Here is a 23,427-nt window from a genome sequence, read left to right as displayed (position 1 = left end):
AGGAAATTCTTGAAGCAGGGACTAATGAAGTTTTAGGGCTGCTTTTATGTGCTGGGTATTGAAACTAATACTATCCCCAAAAAGCAATCTGGTTTACTTGAGAGTTTCCCAGATTAGAGAGGTTAAGCCGGGCATGTTATCATGTGCGTCAATACGGACTCCATCCATCGCTGCAGTGAGTGCACAGAGATTTCACTGCTCTTACAAAGTTCTTTTAGAAAGCTACCCAAAAGCAGAAAGGAGGGGATCACCTCCTTGCAGCAGGACCAGTGTGAGGCAAAGCTGAAGGAGCACGTGGGAAGGGATTCTGAGAGCCAATGGGGAAGTGAACTGGAGAAACACATTGATTCTGTAATTCCATAGATCTATGATGAGAAGTGACTTTGGACAAGCTTCCCTGTGGATATGAGTTAGTGCTCCCATAGCAGGTCTGCTTGGAAGGTGTGAGAGTAAACGAAACCACATGTGAAGACGTCAAATGTGGAAAATGCTTACTCCGTTTGCAATCTGAAAGATACTGTACTGCATACGAACTTCTAAACAGATATATAGCAGCCTCAAGCGATGGCTCTTCCAACTTTTTCCTAAGGTGCCATGACATTTCATGAAGTAGTTCGCAAGTATAGAACACGAAATCAAGAGGGGTGCCTGGGTGGCTCAGTCGGTTGAGCATCCGACTTCAGCTCAGGTCATGATCTCACAGTTCGTAGTTTGAGCCCAACGTTGGGCTCTGTGCTGACAGCTCAGAGCCTGGAGCCTGCTTCGGATTCTGTGTCTTCCTCACTCTCTCTCTGCCCCTGCCCCGCTTGTGTGCTCATGCTTGCTCGCCCTCTCTCAAAAATAAATAAACATTAAAAAAAAAAATCAAGTAAACAGTACCCGAGAATACCAAAATATAGCCACTACCCCGATGTTCCATGAGTGATGTCACGAGGACGCCCGGTGTTGATCCTACTCCCTTTACACGCTGTCCAAGAACCGCTGTTTAAATTTGGAAGAAAGCTGCATGATTACACAGTTCACTGGAAAGATAATTAAATCCCTCGTATCCTTTTTGTTTCATTACATTGGTCGCTCCTCTCGAGTGCTTCCTTTATGAAGCAGAGGCAGGACCCTCTGCTTGGCTCTGCGACAGAGCAGGCCATGGCTCCGGAGGGTGCCAAGGCTCTCCAATACGGCTTGTTTGCACAGTTTCAGAGACACACTGACTACATCCAGGAATCAAGGTGCACCCTAACCAGAGGAGGACAAAACTGTATGAATGGGATTGGATTTGGCTAAGACACTTTGCCAGACACCTTCAGGAGAAATATACATTCAAATTTCACAGAAGCAGGCTTTAAAATCCACGATCATATCTAACACTCCATAAAATAAATTATGGAAATAACCAAATGCATCAGCAAGATAAACAAATGCCTATTTTCTAAAGATATATACACTTCAGTTTATTATTTCTTCTTCTGATTTTGTGAGCAGACCCAGGAAGTGATAGGAAGATAGGTCGTGGATGAAGCGATGTTGCATGTAACATAATGCTGTTACAAAGAAGGTAGAGAGCCAAGCTGATGTTACCAATGAAAATCCCTTGACCTTCTTTTAAATGCTAATGCGAAGACTGGAAAAAGCTCTAGCAGGATGAATAACAACTAAGAAAACCTCACTGTAATACACAGACTTATTATCCAAAAGAAAGGGTGAGCTCCTAGAACAGATCAAGGAGCATTTTAGAGACAAACAACACTTCTGTCTGCCTACTTCGGAGGAGCCTAACCTACTTCGGAGGAGCCTAAGGCATGTGTATTGGATATGAAGACAGAGGGAGGGAAAAATCCAAAACAACCTTCCTGGACTCTTACTCACAAAAGGTCAAGGGGCACCTGGGTGGTTCAGTCAGTTAAGCATCTGACTCTTGGTTTCGATTCAGGTCATCATCTCACAGTTTGTAGGTTCAAGCCCTGTGTGAGGCTCCATGCTGTCAGCACAGGATTCTCTCTCCCTCTCTCTCTGGCCCTCCCCAGATCTCACGCTCTCTCAGAATAAGTGAATAAACTTAAAACAACAACAACAACAACAACAACAACAACAACAACAACAAAGGGGTCTATCTGTGAGCCAGCAATGGGGCACCCCTGGACCATAAGAGCAGGTACTGTGAGAGAATCTGCTGGTCAGACTCATGAGTCTTTATATCCCGTCCAGAATTTAGTCTTGCAAAGCCCGAAGTCCTATCAGGTGACTTTCACAGACAAGGGATCCCAATGCCCTGCCTCCCATTTCTTGGATTCTTACTATGAGAGAGTTGTTCCATACCAGGTGGACAAAGAATATTACCAGGGACAGATGGTGATCTAAACTGAAAACCTCAGGTTGTACCCACGGTGTCAACTCTTTCTGTTCAATAGCCATACTTGAAAGTATAGACTAACCCCAGCCCTTTCAAGCTGACTGACAAACTGAACAGCCTGCATATTAAGACATGAGTCAAGACCAACAAAAGTAGAAATGGGGTATTTGACCCCTTCCATGGTAACTTTTGGAAAGAAAGCAAAAGAGGACCCCAGCATTCACCTCAATTCCACGAACATTTATTGCGTACCCACCTGTATATCCCAGGTATTGGGTAAATGCTGGAACTACATGGGAAGATGTCCCCTGCATCATCAACCGGTAGGTATGAATGACAGCAAAGTCAGGCGCCACCCCCTACAGACTTTGGTTTTGAGCCCAAGACCAAAATTTAATTAATAATGTGAATTAATCAGTGGCAATAACTTTCCTACAACCTGCTACTTCGCAATGGACCTCTGAATATGCCTGCTATTACTACTCTCAGAACCTAAGCCAACCCTAATCTTTTGAAGAATATGCTCATATTAGCTTGGGGAATGACAGAAAAGGAGAAAAGTCATTTAACTGCACTTATTTTTGGAAGGCTTAGCACACCCACTTCTTTGTAGTGCCTTCTAAATTTCTAATTTTCTTTCCTGTTTCAATTCAATGAAATTTCTCTGTGATGTCTCTCCCCACTCATAGAATATTCTCTCCAAAAGTATAACATTCCTCCCTCTGCGACAGTCCTAAGTTAAACTTCATCTGCTTCCATACATCTCCTATATCTCCCATATTTCTCAAAGGCAAGGACTATACCTTCATTCCTGTGTTACTAATATGTACTATGGCACTGGGCTCAGTGCGAGTGCTCTGAAAAGAGTCTGAATGTACATTATCTAAATGGCAGGTACATATTTATGTTCTGTCCCTCAACAGACTGTAGTTTATCTGAAACCACGGCTCACACCTCTCTGTATACAACTCCCTTACAGCCCCTTTCAGTGCCCAAAAAGCAAGAGATCATCCATAAATCTGCTGATTTGTAAAATAATCTTACACCTAGAGACTCTATTTCTGATCACTGACTTCTTTTTCTGAACAAATTTAAAACCAAGTACAAATTCGTCTTTGTTTTTACAAGAGCCATATTTGGAGCTATAACTTTATATTCTACCGTCAGCAGGTGACACAGCAAATAAGAGAACTGAATGATCAGTGTAGATTTTCTCTCTCCACTCACATTCACGCTTCTTGTGATCTTAACTCTGTGGGCTTTATTCAGCTTACATTCAAAACAGAAAATGTTCTATGTTCAAAATCATTTGTGTGAGGGCCTAATGATTACTAGAACCCCTTCCTCCATTGCTACTTACTTCTGTCATCTACAGTGTATGTGTATATATTTCCATTTCTATTTTTCAAAGGAAATCCAACTCTCAGACTGAACCTTCAAATCTGACCTCATTTTCATACCACTTCATCTTCCATTGTACTGGAATAAAACTTGCTGAATGGCCCTGAAGAAAACCATCTTTAGCATAGGTGACTTCCCAACAGCTTTTACTATGTAAGGCTCATAAAGTGAAAAAGAACTCTTGTTATTCGTAATTTAGAATACGAAGTTAAATTCAGAAGTGATTGTGCAGATAGAAGGCCATGTTTTTTCATGATATATAGAACCAGCAAATTCATATTTATCTGTTTCTTCACCTTTTATCAGACTTTAAACCACTGAATACTTCCTCAGTAACAAGACTGTTTATGCATGCATCATAGAGAATTCTAGAACTTAAGGAGAGAACTCTTGGTACCAGTTCTTTCTGATGACCTTTACTTGTGTGGCATGGGCATAAAAAAGATAATACCTTTAGCAAAAGCTCTATAACTTCCGTGTGGACAAGTCCATGCACTGGTTCTCCATTGATGTGTGTGATCAGATCCCCAGCCTTCAGTCCTGCTTGGCATGCTGGACTTCCTTCTTCAACATTCTGAAGTCCAAGAAAAGAGTATAGATTGACCAGCCAACAAATGGCAACCTTAACATCTACTGTTTCTTCTGGGACAATATTCTGGGTGAATTAGCAAATGATCCTAAGCTTCTAAGGGGAAATCAATAAGGCATGGTTATTATTCCTTTTCTGACATCATCCTAAAATAGGACACTTACTTACAAAATTTCAGGTGAGTGGGAAAGGTAGTTAGTTTTGTTTGTTTTTTCATAAAAGAAGGCCAGGAAAAAATTAAAAAGAAGGGTGACAATAGGACCACCTTGGACAATTTCTACCATGCTGGCATGCAAAGTGGACAATCAAATATGAAAACTGGACAGAATTATGAGAAGTTATTAGTTTTTGCTCAATTCAATGCCACCATATAAAGGGAAAGGGCATGAAACAGGTCCCAAAAGCCAGCTTAGCAGAAAAACTGTTTGCTTATAACTATGCCTCAGCCAACTTATTCATTGTCCAGTTTGGCTGGGAATGAAAAGTAACAAGGATGAGAGGCTGTTGATCTCACCCAAACAATATGGTGCACTGTATAGATGTCGCTGTCTCCCACATACACCCGGATGGCTCGGATGGTAAAACCGTAGTTTTTCCCTGAACTGTGGATCACAATGGGCTGATGTGGACTGGCAGAAGCTCCTGAAGAATCTCGGCTGGGAGAAGAATCTCGTGAAGAAGAAGGGTCCGAGGACAGGGAATGGGGGGACATTGGACTTCCCAGGGGAGAGACGGCAAACATATCTGCAACACAGAAGCCAGTCGTTAGAGCCGATGCTGATCACACAAACATCCATGCAGCCAGCCCGCACCGCATGAGCCCTGCAATGATGGGGAGCTCAGCCACACAATAAATCCATTCATTTCTCATCAGGAAATAATATAAAAATATTTATATTGCTAACTAGGATGGCTTTCCAAACAGGGGATATTAAGAAGACTTCAAAAGTGTCTGTACTGCAACTAATTTTTCAGTGAATTCTGTGAGGTTAGAATTTCTTCATTCTCTATGCTAATTAAAACACACACAAAACTTAGTCCCTACCTGGCTGGGATAGCTTTAGTTGGTATATTTTGTTGTCCTTAAATCAGAGATGCACAAATTTCAAGTATGCCTTTACACAGAGAAGACTGTGGAGACTATAGTAAAAGATTCTCAGGCTCCAAATCAACAAATTTAACATGGTCCTTTTCAAACATATGTGGTCAGGAAAACAATCCATCAAGTTACCAGTTCCTTTTTACAGTACTACTGAACTAGTACTCAAGTGATTTCGATCAAGACAACAGTGAAATGTCAATTTCTTTATGAAACAATCACTCCTAATTATTATGAATACAACTGATCGCTTCCTACAGTACCTACAATTCTAACAATGATTCTCAAAGATAATACAGGTGAAATAGAGAAATTTTAAGAAAACTTAATACCACAATACCAATTCTATTCTGTTTTTGTTTTAAAAGCAAACATGCTTTTATTGTTGATATCACTTGTTCCATCCATGTGAGTCTAAACAGATCTTAATTAACGGGTCACGTGAAATTGTGTGTGTGTTTGACAAAAAGAATGATCCACTAAAGATGCTGAAGTTTAAATGTGAGCTCAGTCAGAGGCAGGCTACTATGTGCCCAGCGTTACTGAAGACTCACCAGGTTCAGTGAGCACCAGGGGAGCCACAGCAAACTGCCAGTGCCCACACTATCATTTCTTCCGATTCTTATGTCTGTCAAAGTGGAACAAAGCTAGGTGGATCACTAGCGATGTTCCTTCACTTTGGGACTGCGTGTGGCACTCTTGGTACTCTTTCGCTGGCTACCTTTTGTCTAAAGATCACAAGGCCAAGTGAAGAGACACACGCTGGTGGGCAGGGAACTTGTAACCATGCGAGCGGGAACTGGACAGAGTGGAAACACATACACACATCCAAAGTGCTGGAAAGCCAAGTCCCCATCCTTTGCGGCATGACAGTTTCCCTTATCGCCCTGTATTAAACAATTGCTCTACCTTACCAAGACGTGGGCTTTCTCACCAGCTTTCAAAAGTGGACTTACCTTTCCAACTGCCGCTGCTGTGGAGTTATGAATAGTCATTCAAACTAAGGAGATAGATGGTTACTTTATGGTGCTGAATGGGACGCCTCCCAGAAAACAGAGTGGGCTAGAGTGAGCAATACCCCCAAATGAGCATTTGTTTGTATCAAATTTCTTTCTGCACAAACAGGAAATTTTGAAACTGTAAACAATTCCTTTTATACAAGGTCTGTATTCCTCCAAATGCAAGCCATCTGCAATATAATTCAATTGCCACTTCCACTCTCGGGCTGTCATTTGAGTGTTAAGTCACAAACACCAGGGTGTATGTTTTCTCACTTCTGGGGGAATTGCGTAGACTTAGTGATTTCTAGAGGCAAAGCCCTGGTGTATAAAAATACTGCAATTCCACAAAACCATAATTAAGCCCAGTCTTCCAATACAGGGGAGAAAATGACTACCAGTAGGAGGAAGCATAGCTCAACAGACAGGGTTGGGAAAATTTGTAAATTTCAGGGCTGTCTGTGACTCTCTGCATCCCCAGAAATGAAAAACTTATGTTCTCCATATCTCTCTCCTCATTAATTAGAAGAGGAAAAACTGTACTTAGCTTTCCAACACATATGCTATAAACAACTCAGTAAAGTACATAAATGATGCATAGTCTAGGGAAGAAAAATGATTCAGAGGAGATAAATTTACCACTTAATTTGAGGAGGGGGGGAGCAGAAAAGGAAAGAAAACAAATAAAAGAAATCAGGCTGTGTGGGAAGGAAGCCTGCCTCATCTCCTGATGCAGAAAGAAGCAAGAAGAAATCAGTGACACATGCTGTCTGGGAGCTCCGGAGCTCCCGCAGGGAGAAACTCCGGAGAGATGCACTGGGTACCGCCCGTTACTGCTTCTAGCAATCTTGCATCTCGATCAGCATTCCAAACTGGGGAGAGGGGGACACATGCACAAAACCACACAATTTCATGCGAGTAGATGTCTCTCTACCTCCTGGGATCATGAGGGACAGAGCACTGGCAGAAAGGGACTTTGTGACTTTCCCCGAGATTTTCTTTTTTTCTGTGCTTTCTAATCGCTGGCGAGCCATGTGAGAAGCGGGTTCACTGGGTGGCTTTGAGGAATTATCTGTACTGTCCACACACTCGCTTCGTCCATTTATCTGATCCAAGTGCTCTGAAAAACTGCCAACTGTACAAACAAGAAGGGATAAACACGTTCAGGGAAATCAGATAGGAGAGGTGGAAAGAAGGAAAGAGAGAGAAAGAAGGAAGAACAACCTGGGAAACGTACTCCCATGTGGCTCAACAATCCATATGGCGCCAGGCAAGCATTAAACACACATGACTGCTTTGAGAAAGGTGATGGGGAAGAGAAGGGGATGAAAGACATGTCCATCCAGGTTTTATTCTCCTTGTACCTAAGTCTGCTAATTCTCAATGACTCCGCGTAACTACAAGAGTCACTACTTTACAGAATTTCGATTTTAGAACCCTTGTAGTGACAACTCCTCCCCACTGCTTCCAACCACGGAAGGCTCTGAAGCAAACACCACCTTATGAACACCATGACCACCCACTGTATACTAAAATTATCCTGTGATATTAATGGTCATCGTTAGCAATGCTGTGAATAATGTGGACATGTGGATAATGCTGTTTGGGACAGGTGGACATCATCTCATTTCTTCACGTAGACTTGGGACTGTGTCATCTCCTAGTGTCTTCCTGGACTGCACTAGACTGCATGAGGTTCACGTATGTAACTCACAGGAGAGTGCCTCAAGCATCACCTATGACTTCTCATGCCCTAATCTCCTTGCAAATCTCCCAGGACAACAAAGGACAGTACTCACTGCATTCCACAATGGCTTGCTGCATCTTCCTGGTTTTTTTCTCTAGACAGTGTATCATCTCCTGATCTGCCCTGAGGTTACTGGACCAGTGGTAAGATCCTTTCCCTTCCCGTCTCAGCCAGCCACGCCTTCTTTATTTTTAAATTTATTAGCCCTTAACAGAAAGGTGGGTTTTTGTTTGTTTGCTTGTTTGTTTTAAAAAAAATGAGGACTCCCCTCAGCAGAGGATCACAAGAGAATCACGTGGGAGGATGCAAAAATGGAAAATCAGTGATGTCTGCCTGGGTGACCACACAGACCAAGAATAAATAACGCTTCTGAGCGGAAATAACATGTGGAGTCCCCCAGAGGAAAGGGGAACAGCCACCCACTTCGGGTTTTTCCTACTCTTTCACAGGCTATCAGTTCTCTTTCTTTCTTTTTGTAATCACTGACAGTTTATCTTTGTCCATCCGGAAAAAGTGATGCTCATCTCATTTTGACTTCTAAATGCTGTTACAAGCCCCCTGTGCTTTAGAAACCATCAACACTATCATCACCTTAAGATATACAATCCATGCAGAGAATTTAATACCATTATAAATGATCCTTTGAAAGACCAACCAGCACATTTTAAAGCCTAGGAAATAGGCTGGATAGGACTTAATTCACAATCCCGTTCTGCTGCTGAATCCACTACTCAACTTCACAGCTCAAGTTTGGCCTCTGTGCCTAGGAGGTGACAGAGACCCTACAGGCGGGGTCCTCGCTAAAGGAAGCTTGGGACTTGAGAGAGCGCTGTGGGTACAGGAAAAGAGCTGGACCTCCACGCGACACCCATGAGACCCAGGAAGACAATCCTAAACGAAGCATCAGCAGCCTTCCTACTCCTATATTCCAAACTCAACCTCACTTAACTCCATCTACTCAATTCCCTCTAAATCAAGAAATCAACAGCTCAAGGACTTGATAAAAACTGCTTCGTGACTCAGACACCTCATCTCCAAAACCTTAAGCTTACTTTGGGCTAAGTTACACACTCTTCTCCTTGCTCATCTGGTAGGATGGGCTCCCTGACAAATGAAAAGCCGAATCTCTTCACAACGAATAATTGGTTGACTCGAGCACTACACCTAAGACTTCGAGACTTTTTACTTTTCACCGATTCAAATGCAACATGATCGTGAAAAAAAGAGAAAGAGGTATGAAACTGTACTTCCCTAAATGCCTGAGTGCGAATAGGTACTGTTCTTTTTTAGCATCCCTGCCCCCTTGCCTTTGCCACCTCCTTTCAGAGCAATGGATAGAAGTGTGCGTTTCTGTTCTGCCAATAGTGGATAATGTCACCTTAATGTTCTGTAAATGTCAAGGGTTCTTTCTTTTTGATGGCAGAGCAATATAAAAATCAACAAATTTAATTTTACTACAGTCACGGTTTTCAGATTTCCTAATTACCCTTGGCCATAAGCAAATCAGTTCATCTCTCTATTCTGTGCAGCCCCCAAGGTCTTTGATTATTTTTAGTGTGTATATGGGGGAGACAGAAAGGTGGTTTGAATCAATTAATCAAAATGCATGGCAGGACCTAAGCAGTTTTGTTTTTTTTTTTTTTAATTATGAAAGTAATCAATCAAATGCTTAGATACCATTTCCCTCCGACACTGCTGATGGGGACCAGGGCAAAGAGACTAAGTGATCACCAATGACTCACCATATTAAAAAAAAAATTTTTAAATAGAGGTGAGTATATTTTATTTAGAGCATAATAAACTAGGAAACAGAGACCTTAGTAACGAGAAAAATAAAATACTGAGATACTTCCATTTGATTTATCAAGATGAACTAAACATAATTAAGAATTTTGGACCACTAGGTTGTTTCTACACTACTTCCACATTGCTATTCTCTTGGTTTTATAAAAAAGGAAGGATAAGGGCAATTATCCTACATGGCAACAGAACTTAGAAGAAGAGAGAGAAAGAAAAAAAAAACAACAAAACAACCCACATTATTTCCATAGAGGCAAACTTTTCAGTGAGGCTGAAATAAACCTAGCCTGTAAAATGTGTTTCCTTGAAATGATTTTTAAAAAGTTACACTATGAATATTCAGTTAGTTAAAAAAATGTTCATAAAAATTCCTGGAATAGTTCAGCATTATCAATATAGCATATCGAAGAGAGCTTAATGATGACATTTATCGCAGCAACCCTAAGCCATATCCATGTTTCACTTTTTTTTTTGAAAGCATACATGAACATTTCTCTGTAGAAGGATATGCTATGCATAAAACTGTTATAAACCAAGTAATATTCTAAGTGCACTTGGCTTGGTCTGAGGGAAATTCAAGTTTGATCACCTAATGAGGACACCTCCGTGATTAAAGGCCAGAAAATATCCATGATACATTAAGCCTTTTTAAAAACCTGTGAAGATACTGTCACTCCTGTCAGAAAAGTTACTTTTACACAAAAGTGACATTATAAAGTGCTCTCAAAGAAGAGGCCTAATCCAGGGGCACCTGGGTGGCTCAGCTGATTGAGCGTCGCACTTTACCTCAGGTCATGATCTCATGTCTTGTGGATTCGAGCCCTGCGTTGGGCTCTGTGCTGACAGCTGGGAGCCTGGAGCCTGCTTCAGATTCTGTGTCTCCCTCTCTCTCTCTCTCTCTCTGACCCTCCCTGGGCTCATGCTTTTCCTCTCCCTCTCAAAAGAGAAAAAAAAATTAAAGAAAAAAAAAAAAAAAGAGAGAGGCCTAATCCGTTTAACTGCCTCCCAAACAGTGAAAGAGGTCTCAGGAGTTTCTGTACTCCAGTTACCCAGAGACTGGAAAGGTAACATGTCTATAGTGGAGGCGCCTCATATGCACGTAAAATACCAATCTGAATTGTGCTGGTATTTCTCACTCACTCCTCCCCTCAGTCCTGGATGCACAGACAGCATCTGGGAATCTCACAAAATAAGCATCGTGCTGCACTCACTAAGAGTCCAGCGTGAAGAGGTAAGTTGTTTGGCACAACATGGCCCCATAACAAAAACCACCTCCTTTGAAGAAACCACCATCCATTTTGACACAAGAAGGAGAGCTGGTCTTACGCTGTACCTTGTGGGTGATTTAAGCCATTTTTGAGGGTAATTCGAGCGTGTCACTATTTGGTACAGTTCCTTACTCCTAACTTTCAGTTAGACACTACACTGTGAGACCTGCTTTTGCATCAACAACAGAGAAAGTGGTCCTTAGTGTGGTTCTGGTTGCTGACAAAGATTCCTACTGAAACCCAGTCATGAAAGCTAAGGCTGGCTCTTGGGTCAAACTGAAACAAGAAGGGTTTACTGTATGGGGACGCAATAAGGAGGGGTCTGAAACACTGGACCTCCGTTTGTAAGAGGTGATCCCCCGAGCCTTTGACGTGGGGCCATGGATGGAGTCTAGCAGCACAAAACAGCCATTGCCACGACCTGGTTAGGCCAGCCGGGGACTCAGAACACCAGCCATCGCTTGTCAACGTGGTGGGTGACGTGTGGACAGCAGGCACCGCACACGGGCGCTTACCTGACAGGGTGGAGCTGCTGATTGTACTGGCGGGAGTGGTGACCTCGGGCTCCTCGTGCAGGTCTCTGGGGCAGGGAGCACCTTCATCTTTTTCTGCCTCTGTTGAAATAGCCAGTTTGGGAAGTGGGCCAGAACTGAGTTTATGTCTGTTGCTTTCTGTATCTGAAGAGTTGGATGTGGATAACTGTTGCCTTAATTAAAAACAAAACAAAGTCATGTATACATACATACTAGGAAACGGTGTTCAAGGAGAATTTTGGAGGAAATTAGGTAAAAACGGAACTTGGATACACCCAACCAACACATGTCTAGCACAGTGGTTCTTACAGTGTGGTCCCTGGGCCAGTAGCAAGAGCATCTCCTGGAACTTATTACAAAGCCTCCATCCCAGATCTAGTGGATCACACACGCTGGAATGGGCCCAGCAACCTGTGTTTTTACAGGGCTTCTGGGACATTCTGATGCACACTCAAGCTTAAGAATCACTGCTCTAGCAGCAACTGCACATGACCCTTCTTAAGAGACGTTTCACATACATTTCCGAATATTCCGAACTCCAGCTGAATGTTTCTGTGGATGGCAATGTTGTGCTTTTGGTTTTGTCTCCAGGCTCTTCCTTCTCTTCTCCTGGATTCTGAGTTATTCGGTCTATGCTGCTGAAAACCTGCGAGGTGAAGCATTAGGGTTTATTAATATCTTCTTGAAAGAGTCTGTCAGAAAAAAAAAAAAACAAAAAACCCAAACCCTGGGAGTAAAGCCCAAGAGTATGACTAAAGTTTCAGCTGGGACCGTGTATTTAGGAGGTACTTTCCGATACTGTTTACTTGAGTCCTGAAATGTATGGTCAATGTATGTATTTTTTTTTCTTCTTGGAGCAAAAGCTATGAATTCATCACCCTCTTGCCCTGTCTTGTTATGGACTTTGTATCTGCAAACAAAATCCATAGACGCGTTGGGGTTTCTAGGCCGGGGGATCAATGCACACCTTAGATTACTTTTTAACCATGATGTCTATCAGAAAAAGAAAATCACAGAGAGAAAGCTTTAATGGCCACCAGTCAGGGGTGGGAAGGAGAAAAATGAATTGGAATTGAGTGCAAACAGAAGAATAAATCACCTGGTTCAAGAAGTGTGTGGGGGGATGCAGTACATATGTGGTTATGAGTCAGAGGTCTCTGGCTTATAAATCACATATACAGACACGCAGCTTGGCACTGGCATTTCTGAAAGGGATCAGAGCTCAGGCAAGCCTGAGACCTCTGTGGTCCCACAGGAAAGGTGGAAGGGAAAATACAGAGCTGGGAGCCCGGTGCAGGAAGCAATCCTTACCGTGCCATGCAGCCACTCACTGCTCTCATGGGTGGGGTGCCCTTAGATGGCCCATTGGTCTACTAGGGTGAGGACCAGGCTGGCTAACCAACAGAAGACAACAGGAAGGAAATGGAGTCCAGGGCCTGGCTTGGATGGGCCAGAGAACAGGCACTGGGGAAAGCCTGCACTCAGTGTGATCAAAGCTTCAGTGCTGGCTCTGGGTAGGCCGGCCACCACCTCCTCCGGGGAAACCTCACCTCTCCATGGCCTTCCTATAAACAGGGCGGTCAGTGCCAGCCCACATGCAGATGTGCTGTATCTAGGGAGCCACATAGAAAAAGGTATGAACACTTTATCAACCCTATGTGTTATAGAAAAGCTGAACATCATCATGCAAAATGCCATGGCAACAGAAAATGCATAGCTACTGAAAATATCACAAGGGAGGCAGGCAGGTGGCCCTTTAGGTTTGTTTCCATTTTCATAGGGCTCTTCCAGTCTCAGGACTGTCAGGTTTCTTCATTTTATTTGCCTCTGTGTGTGTGTGTGTGTGTGTGTGTGTTAATCTTACCACTATCAGTAAAAAGCATCCATTTCAGACATCGATTTTATTACCTTCTCCCACTTCCAAAATTCGAGCTTGGCTTCCTACAGGCTTTTTCATATAACTTATGTTCTCTGTCATTGGTTACCAGACTTTCTTATTCTGCATCAACTAATCCCCAAGGGTCCTACCTGATGTCAGGGACTCAGACTGCTCCTTTGTGTTGTATTCCATGTGATACTAGGAGGGGGCTATGCACACAATGACCTCAAGCTCAATGTTCTTCATTAAAAGATGAGAGAGGAGAGCCTAGGTGGTTCAGTTGGTTAAGCGTCCAACTCTTGATTTTGGCTCAGATCAAGGACTCAGTTTGTGAGATCGAGCCCTGCTGTCAGGCTGTGCACTGTTGGAGGCTGTTTGGGAATCTCTCCCTCTCTCTCTGCCCCTCCCCCGCACATGCTCTTTCTCTCTCTGTCAAACCAAACAAACAAACAAACAAACAAAAAGGGTCAGAGAAAGGGGAGGATGCCTCCACAGTCTGGCAATGAACTAAACCTAGTCACACAGGGTGAGGTCAACATATGTGGCTCTCGTGTTCTCCATAGATAATACTGTGAGTGCAAGTCTGCGTCTCCAAGAAAAAAGATATCCATTTGTGGAGAGTGAGACAGGCAGGTAGGGACTCTGGATTATCCAGATGGTGGGGTCACTGTTCCTAGGCTAAAAGGAATTTTAAGCACAGGAGACCCCAAGCACTAAAACACTACAGAGGTGATTTTTACAATCTTGTTCACCTATTTAGAAATGCCAACTATCTGGCCTGAGGGAGATTCTCCAGAAAGACTCTGTAGGTTTCTGCCATATTTCACTTACTTTTGAAAACCTGTGTGAACAGGAGGAAAACTGCCTTATTTCCACAGTAAAGTCTTCATCATTTGTGTCATCTTCTTCCTCAGTCTCCATGTGATGATATTTCTCTGACCGAGCTGCAGAGAAATATTTGGTAACAGTTCCAATCACTCAGAATTTCAACTTTTAATTTAGATATGTTACTAAGAGTTTCTATATCAAAGCATTATGTTTAAGAACTCATAGGCTCGGGGCGCCTGGGTGGCTCAGTTGCTTAAGCATCCGACTTCAGCTCGGGTCATGATCTCACGGTCCGTGAGTTCAAACCCCGCGTCGGGCTCTGTGCTGACAGCTCAGAGCCTGGAGCCTGTTTCGGATTCTGTGTCTCCCTCTCTCTCTGACTCTCCCCCGTTCATGCTCTGTCTCTGCCTCAAAAATAAATAAATGTTAAAAAAAAAAAAAAAAAGAACTCGTAGGCTCAAGACTAGAAACTTCTGTCACGAGCAGAGATAATTTTCTACAAAGTAAAGGTCAAACAACGTTTTACGTCAGATAATTCACGTACTATCAAAATAACTTGTGTCATCCTCAGATTCCAGTTGGGGAATAAATTCTGCCTTCTGTCTCAGCAAACTGTTCCAGTCTAAAGAACGGAAGAATCGATGCTGTTTGACTTCATAGGCGCCACCTTGGGGTGCAGAGGAGAGGGAAAGAACAGAGAGGAAAATATTAAACTACCCTCACAGCAAAGCTTTTGACAACACCTCCCCCTGCCAACACTTCAAATCAATAGAGAAACAAATTAAAGAATCATGCAAATCTTACTTTTTCATTCTACAACAACCCCTCCCAACCCAAATTTTCCCATAATTCATCGGAAGATGATTTGATTTTGCTAACAGCAGTTGCCATGGCACAGTTTTCCTTTGTTAATTTTTCTATGACTTCCTCCATTTTTCAAAGGTTAATGATGCAGACATTTAAAATCACATTATGCTGAACCTGGGGATGTGCACACACGTTGGCCCAAAGGAGACTTGCTCATTACAAAAAAAAAAAAAAAAAAAAAAAAAAGAAAGAAATTCTAACAAGGCACAAAATGTGTTCACAGCAACATTTCCGCCGGAGATAAGGTTAATAAAGATGAATTTTTCCTGAATAGTATATAATGGTTTCCATTCAGTTTTATTGGATTGCTCATTAACATAGGTAGGACTTCGATTCTGTGGATCACAGATTCTTAGGTAAGAAACTGGCAAACCTGTTTCATAGATTTATAAAGCATGTGATGAAAATCAGGTACCATTCCTAAGTTTTAGGCTTTTCTTTTTTTTGCCAATCAGCATAGTTATTTAGTTCATGAGTTTATTTTTTTTTAAGTTTATTCATTTGTTTTGCGAGAGAGTGAGTGCGTGCACGAGTGGGGGAGGGGCAGAGAGAGAATCCCAAGCAGGCTCTGTACTCTCAGTGCGGAACTTGACATGGGGCTCAGACTCATGAACCATGAGATCATAACCTGAGCCAAAGTCAAGAGTCAGACGCTTAACTGAATGAGCCACCCAGGCGCCCCTAGTTTAGTTCATGATTTTATTGAGGGTTTGAAAGGCAGGCCCCATCAAAATATATCATGCCCCAGGTAAAGGGAAACAGGTACACAGGTTAGACAATCAAAGTGTGAGAATCAGGCCTCTGCCCTTACACACACACACACACACACACACACACACACACACTGTCGAGGAGGGAGGTAAGGAAGAATCAGTCCCCAAAAAATACCATGAAGGAGTATTTCTCACAAGACTAACACAGGCTCTCATCACCTCCCTGCCAGGAGATGCCCTGTAGGTGTGACGTAAATGCCTTTCTTGTGAAGTTGTCACCATGCTTCCCACTCTGTCCTCAGTGTGGTACCAAAAAACAAAACAAAACAAAACAAAACAAAACAAAACAAAACACCAGGATGAGAAATGCAAACTGAAGGAGAAAAGGGCCTGAGTGTTGGGGTGGGGGACCTGTCTGTGTGGCCCAGAGATGTGGCTCTGCTGGTCAGGTTACTGCAGCACAGGGTGCAGACTGGAGCCCCAAACCCAGCCAGGGCAAGAGCAAAGTGGGAAAGTCACCCCCAAAAAGGAAGAACAGATTCTTCTTTACTAAGCATTTGATTGGAATCTTTATCCAGGATGCTACATAGGCATTCTCTGTGTTTCTGGCACACAGTGGAGTCTGATGTTGACCACAACAGCAACAGGAGTGGCAGCGGGCAGAGGAGGGCTGACTTGGACAAGTACTGCCCGAGACGCTAGAAGCATCCAGTTCTCTTCAATTAAATCACTGAAAGCAACCCCACAAAGCAGGCATTGCATCAATTCCATGCTTGGATGGGGAAAGGGAAAGAAAGAGCACTGACCGTATCTGGAGCTCCTGTTACATATTACGTTAATGTACTTGGTGTCTTCATGAACATACTGAATTTCAGTCCTCGCCATAATCTTGTGAGGTACATAGCATGCCCACCTTCCTAGATTAGGAAATTGTGACCCAAGTGAAGAAGAAACCACTCAAGACCTCCCAGCTGGTACACGGGTGGAAGTCCGTCACATCTGAGCAGCTGTAAAGTCTGACAAACCAGGCTGCTGTTCAGTACTTCACGAGTTCAAAAGTCTAGTTGAAGGACAAGTTTCCCAACTGCAAGTTATCCCTTGCCCTAATGTTCTCCCTTGAGGTTCTCTCTCCTTTCATGGAAGTTTCTTAAACATCCATTATGTTCTTCACACTCTTTTTCTCAGCCTCTCTAGTCTCTCGGGCAAATGTGAATTCGCACATTTTCACGGTACATTATTTTGCCCGCTAAATATGCATTAAATCCAAAATGCTGTCATTGGAAGCAGCATGGCAGGCCTGCAGGATTCTCAGCCTCATTCTCTGGACCCTACGGGATCTGTCACATGGGACCTGTCTGTTTGGCACGTACTTCTCGACAATACCAAGAGCTGGGTCAGGGCCTTTTAAATGTCTCTTTTGAGCTTCTGCTAGGAGATTCGCTTCTCAAATTGTCAAACCCCGAAAAGAACCCAAGTAGCAGTAGCAGGGAGAAAAATGAGCAGAGAGGTAACGCACAGCGTATCACATATAAACATGGATGCGTGGACCATCACCATAACCCTGTTTTGTCAAATCCAGCCCAGTCAAGTTCCCAAGTATTCTCAGAGGAGGGCAGCAGGCAGAAGACTCCGTGAGGACACTCTCCAAGCCGACCCAAGAACACAGAAGATAAGTGGGCTCTTTGGAAGGGATGTGCCGATTCTAACGTCATCTTTAGACGTATCTGAGGCCAACGCTTCCCCGGGACAGCTGACGAGCACACGTAAACAGATATGTGCGGTGTTGCAGGCTGTCTGAAAATGCTGCCGCTTCTCCTATTTGGCTCGAGCGGAAATCACACCTCAGAACTCTGCCCTGCACGGGGCCTTGACACCCATTCTTTGACACCTACTCACATCCCTGGAGCCAGAAAGCAAATGTGACTGCAGGTCACAGAGGGCAGGGAGCAACGAGTTTGCTAGTTACTCCAGACGAAGGAAAATGAAACAGGGGTGAGGGAAGAAATATAAAGTACTCTGTTCAAAGAGTTCAATCAGCTCAAAGACAGGGGCACCACCGCCATTTCTGTATCTTGTATGTCCAAAGGGGGAAAGTGTGAGATTATACGGGCAGAACATTAAAATGGTAATACCAGGGCCAGCAGTGTCACACCTGGTTTTAAGAGCCACGGTGGATGATCTTTTAAACTCATGAAAAGGCGGGTACTTCTCTAAGCTCCATTTTACAGACGGGGAAATGAGGCACAGAAAGGGAAACATCCTGCCCACAGTCACACAGCAGAGATTTAAATGCACACAATCTGACCGTGGAGTTTGTGCCCTTAACTTCCGTTTGTATTGTCTTTCCTACTCGAAAACCCCCTCATCTACTGCAAAAGGCAAAAATGCACATGGTCCTCCGGTAAGAGGCTCAACTCAAAGAAGTCTTCCCAAGTGAGCCTGCAGTTTGAATCTTGTTTGATTCTCTAACGCAGACCATGAGAGATGTTTCTGCAAAAAGCCGAATAGTAAATACTTTAGGCTTTGTGGGCAGGTTTGATGAGTCAACTCTGGTACTCTACCATGAAGGTAGCCATAAACAATGCACGTGAATGGCAATGCTGTGTTTCAATCAAACTTTATTTCCAAAACAAAAATATGGCCCACGGGCTTCAATGCATTACCATAAACTCTAGTAGCAGAGCATATTTAAGCAAGAATGGAGCCCTCCAACTGGGGAAGCTGTGGGCAAAAATGGGGGATAATAGAAGATACGTATTTGGAGCTGCTGCAAATTATTTTTGCCTTGGGAAAATTGAGGGAGAGAATGATTTCTTCAGTATTTTCTGATATTTCTATTACAATGAGGTAGAATGAAACAGTTCAGAGTAAAAAACCCATCAAGACAAAAATTTTCACAGGTGAAAATTATGGGAATGGTCTACTGTGTTTTGTACTTATATTTAATATTTAGTCCCATCTAGATAAATTTACATACTAGGGCAGGTTGGGACTCTATACTGGGATCACTGTCCATTCAGAATATTAGAAAAGGAAAATGAGTGGCAGAAACATAACTTGTATGGGGAACAGCTGGGAAAAAATAATCGGCGAGAAACAAATCTATTATCTCCTTAATCTTGAAAGCCAATAGTTTTAATCCTCTTTCTTGGGTTATGGTATGATCACCATGATGAGACAGCATGGTTCAAACCTCTGACACTCATTTCCAGAAACTAATTAGTTCAAGGACTGATAACCCATTTTAAAGCCTACAGACGGAACGTGCTGGGTCAAATCCTTCTAGGAATATATGTGTTACAAACAAAGCTGTACATCTCGAATCATCTATTTTAAATTATTTAAGATGCATGCTTTTCAGGACAGAAGAGTTACATGTGCCTTTGAGGTTCTCTTCCAGACAATTTTATTTATTGAAACAAATAACTTTTTGCTTTGCAAAAAAACCCCAAAAAACCAAAAAACAACGAGAAAAAAAAAATCAAAGACACACAACCACCTACCTTCCTAGCATACATATGGCTCTGAACCAGAAAAAAAAAAAACCCAAAATATGATTGTTATAATGTGTTGTAGTCATGTCCTACATCAACCAACAGATGTTTCCTAGGCAAAAAAAAAAAAAAAAAAAAAAACCCACAAAAAAACAACAAAAACAAAACACAAACAAGAACCTCTTAATGTTCCACAAAGACATTATTTCTTGCATATTAGCAAAATTAAAACATATGTGCTCTAACCTGTTCCCAGTCTCTCCAGGGGATTCTGCCTAAGAAGCAAGGTAATCAGATCCTGGGCATCGGGGGGTGGTGCCTCATCCTTTTCCGGCCAGTTGATCTCATCTAGAAAGGAGACACAGAGCTTACAATGTCATTGTTCAAATGGCAGTCCGGGTACCTACAGCCTGGATGTGGCCTGGGAGTGTGTGAGAAAGACAGAAGTTCAGGCCCCATCCCAGACTGAATCAGAATCTGCATTTTGGCAGGGATGTCAGTTGGGCATAAGCAAGTTTGAGAAGTACTGTTTCATGAGATATAAAGCAGTACAGCTGTCAACAAGGCAGGGAGAGAATATTTCAACAAGCAGCACCTTCCATTTCCTTTTTTGATTCTTTGTGTCTTTTTTTCTGTGCGGCAGAACTGGCTCACCACAAATTGTTCCTTCTAGTCACTAAGAGGACTTAATATGAGGGAAACCCTAAACACCTCTGTTTCAGGTGACTGCTTGTACAGGGAATCAAGACAGTAAGATTTTTCTCTCCTACTGTCCTTTAAATGAGAATTTGGCCACAGCCATAGAGTTCTTCAGCTTTGAGAAGCATGAGTTAATTTTGCAAAAATAACTATGTCTAGAGACAAATGAAAGGCCAAAGTGTTAAGCTTGAAGACAAAGAAATCCAAAGTAATCATAGTAATGGAAGTATTCAAAATCTGCCATAAATATGAGAACATGTTCTACATTCCACAGGAGTTTGCCTGAAGATAAGGTGTGTGTGCTTGTGTGTATGGAAATGCAATAAAAACATGAGTTATTTCTGTGTGTGCCTGCCTCCAGCTTCCTCTGCTGCAGTTTAAATCTGATTTGGAAAATAAAACATGAATATGCATCTGAGCCGTAAGGCATCGAGAACAAAGCCAGCATTTGCTGCTTGTGTTAATTAAACAGTTGATTCCTCCTGCCATTCAGGCCTTGGTATATCAGCAAACAGCCTAGTTATAAATCCATAAACAGCTCAGATATTGTAGAAAAGGGTTATACACTGCAGGCAACACACAAATCTACTTTGGTAAAGTTTACAAATATGCCTGGCTTGCAAAGTCAACGATAGAGAATAACGCTGTGATTAAGGGACTCCTCGTACCGACTCGCATTTTCCCTCTCTTTCCACTGTTGGGCCCAGTCCAGACGGTATCCGAGTGGGTGATGGAGGTGTCGGTGATGGCTGATAAAACTCTGAGGAGGAGAGGCCTTTTTGATATGCTTCGGGGAAATTTATAAAAACAGCAGGTAGGGTACTAATAGGGCCTATTTAATTATCATTTAGTTTTGCCACAAGCCGCGTAACAATAGCGAGGGTCAGCGTGCAGGTTAAGATCTAAAGGTTATTGAATTTTAAATGAAAGATGAACAGCTGTTACAGAAATAACATTACACCATAACAACCACCAATGAAATCATTAACAGTCTGTGAATTAAATTTGCTTCCTTCCCATCCTCATTATTTATTATGTGGTAGACATTTGTTTTAGGGTTTATTACATTTTTGTTAATTTCTTCACTGTGCCATTAGCTATTTTCCCCCCATTTATGTAAATGTGACCCACATTAACCTTTTCTTCCCTGGTGCCACGTTCCTATGATGGAAAGGAAGACTGGACGGCAAGGAAATAATTTGCAAATCCCACGTGAATTTCTTTTGCAGAAAAAGCACACCATAAAAATCGGTTACACCGCCAGCGCCGTGCCAGATTCCATGTTAACGAAACTTCCTCAGATCAATTTTCAACACAAATTGATCTCCTGAGATTTGTTAGTCAGTTATGGGCTATGATGAGTGAGTTCTTTTAATGTGTTGGCTAAACTGTTTGGTAAAGGTTGACATTTTAGTAGTGAAGACGGCAATACTCTGCAGGATTACATTAAAGAGCTGCTTTCCAACAGTCGCTTGAAGATACTTACCACTGATGACTTGTCCAAACAGCTCTTCTGGAGTGTCCCCAAAGAATGGCACGCATCCAACCAGAAATTCATAGAGGATAATCCCCATGGCCCACCAGTCCACTGGCTTCCCATAGCCCTGCCTCAAAATCACTTCTGGTGCAATGTATTCAGGCGTGCCACAGACCTAAAAGATGATTGCAATATTAGAATAACTGGAATATTAGACATGAATCAAAATGAACACGATGGCTAAACACCAATTAGGTTGCCCAGAGTGCACCTGCTCAACCACATGGGCAGAGAACTTAAGAACAGCAATTATTAAGTCAGCATCCATAACCCCAAAGGCAATGAAATATTTAAACAGCAAAAAAGGGAAATTTAAATGCCGCTTTAATGTTAAACTATGCATAACGTGCAATTTCAAATTGAGGGTCTGACCCTGTTTGGTGGTTCTACTTATTCCACAATATTAAAAACATTTTTAACGCTTAAAAGAATGATGCATTCTTCATCTGTTGCCACCAGAGATAGTTTTAGTATTTGTATGACCAAAATATATTCACATCCTGGTTACTTTATCAAAGCCTGACAGTTGAGATGTGTTTACCTTAAGTAACTTTACAATGAACAGATTGTGGGCACATGGTAATGAGGCATGCTTAAAGGGAAATGGGCCATGGCTGGGATTTTAGCACCCGGGATTGTACCATGCATCATGAGTTTCATGAGTACTCTACTGAGACTCCTGAATTCCTTACAAAAACAGTTTTCCATTTGTCTCTCTCACATTCTCACTTGCGCGCAATTACATCGTTCGTCTTGCTAATAGACCATAATGCTGGGGGAGGAATGCGGAGGAATGGACAGTTCAGAGAGGCCCAGGGAGAAAAATGGAGGCGATTTGCACTTTATTAAACGTAAGGCTTATACAGACATCTAGACGCCCAGCACTAATGTGAAGCTGGCTTATACCAGTTGATTCGGAATGTCGCTGGCAATATCGTGCTTTGTATTTCCCTCTAGAACTGGGCTGCGTGCAAGCTTACCTGTTTGTCCAGGAACTCTCGAGCATCCTTCTCGATATGACCTTCATAAAGATTGGTAGTCATGCTCATTAGTCCCACCTTGGATAATCCAAAATCTGTCAGCTTTATGTGCCCCATGGAGGTGACCAACAAACTATGAAGCAGAAGGACACATATTTGCTTTTAAGTTCTTTTCTTTTTTTAGCTTTCTCCTTCCCCTATCAATTCCTAAGTCTATTTAGTGTAGAGGTATCAATCTCAATATAGAACCCAGCCCGGGAAGAGATGAAATCACAAGAACATATTACACAGGGGTATCTGGCTCATGAGTGTAATTCACAAGGGAGGGCCAGACACTGGGTCCAGCTAATCTTTGTTGGGAGCGGCCACATACAGTTTCATTTATAGGTCTGAACTCTTAGAAAAATTCTAGTGTGGGACTCTGACATCTATTTTCAGCATAATAAAACAATAAAGGATTGATTACCAATAATCCCACGTCAATCTGTCCAAGGTTTAAGTGAGACATAAGATAAAGAACTTGGACAGAAAAACGTACTATTGTTTAAGATTTCAACTTGTGGCTCGAATTTAAATTTCTACTTATTAAGCGCAAAATGTAAATTTCTTATGTATGCAAAGGATTCACATTTGACAGCTTTATGAATT

At 42.4% G+C, this 23,427-nt stretch overlaps 1 protein-coding gene across 23 annotated transcripts in view; it reads right to left on the bottom strand.

The window, feature by feature from the left end:
• Nucleotides 1-23,427, bottom strand: part of MAST4 (microtubule associated serine/threonine kinase family member 4) — a 556,148-nt gene that overhangs the window by 13,728 nt on the left and 518,993 nt on the right. For 21 of the 23 annotated variants that reach the window (XM_053223443.1, XM_027040714.2, XM_053223445.1 and 18 more), the window contains 10 exons: nt 22,780-22,912; nt 21,749-21,914; nt 19,810-19,911; nt 15,034-15,156; nt 14,493-14,605; nt 12,301-12,428; nt 11,765-11,955; nt 7,369-7,569; nt 4,852-5,081; nt 4,200-4,322 (listed from right to left, as the gene is read on the bottom strand). In XM_053223443.1, the coding sequence (XP_053079418.1) occupies nt 4,200-4,322; nt 4,852-5,081; nt 7,369-7,569; nt 11,765-11,955; nt 12,301-12,428; nt 14,493-14,605; nt 15,034-15,156; nt 19,810-19,911; nt 21,749-21,914; nt 22,780-22,912 (1,510 nt within the window). The remainder of the gene's footprint in view (nt 1-4,199; nt 4,323-4,851; nt 5,082-7,368; nt 7,570-11,764; nt 11,956-12,300; nt 12,429-14,492; nt 14,606-15,033; nt 15,157-19,809; nt 19,912-21,748; nt 21,915-22,779; nt 22,913-23,427) is intronic. The other 2 variants (XM_053223463.1, XM_027040822.2) reach the window with 1 other exon arrangement.

This window comes from Acinonyx jubatus, chromosome A1 (genome assembly GCF_027475565.1).
Source record: "Acinonyx jubatus isolate Ajub_Pintada_27869175 chromosome A1, VMU_Ajub_asm_v1.0, whole genome shotgun sequence".
NCBI lineage: Eukaryota > Metazoa > Chordata > Mammalia > Carnivora > Felidae > Acinonyx > Acinonyx jubatus.
Note: the sequence above shows the minus strand (reverse complement) of the source record. Positions and strands in the feature narration are given on the sequence as shown.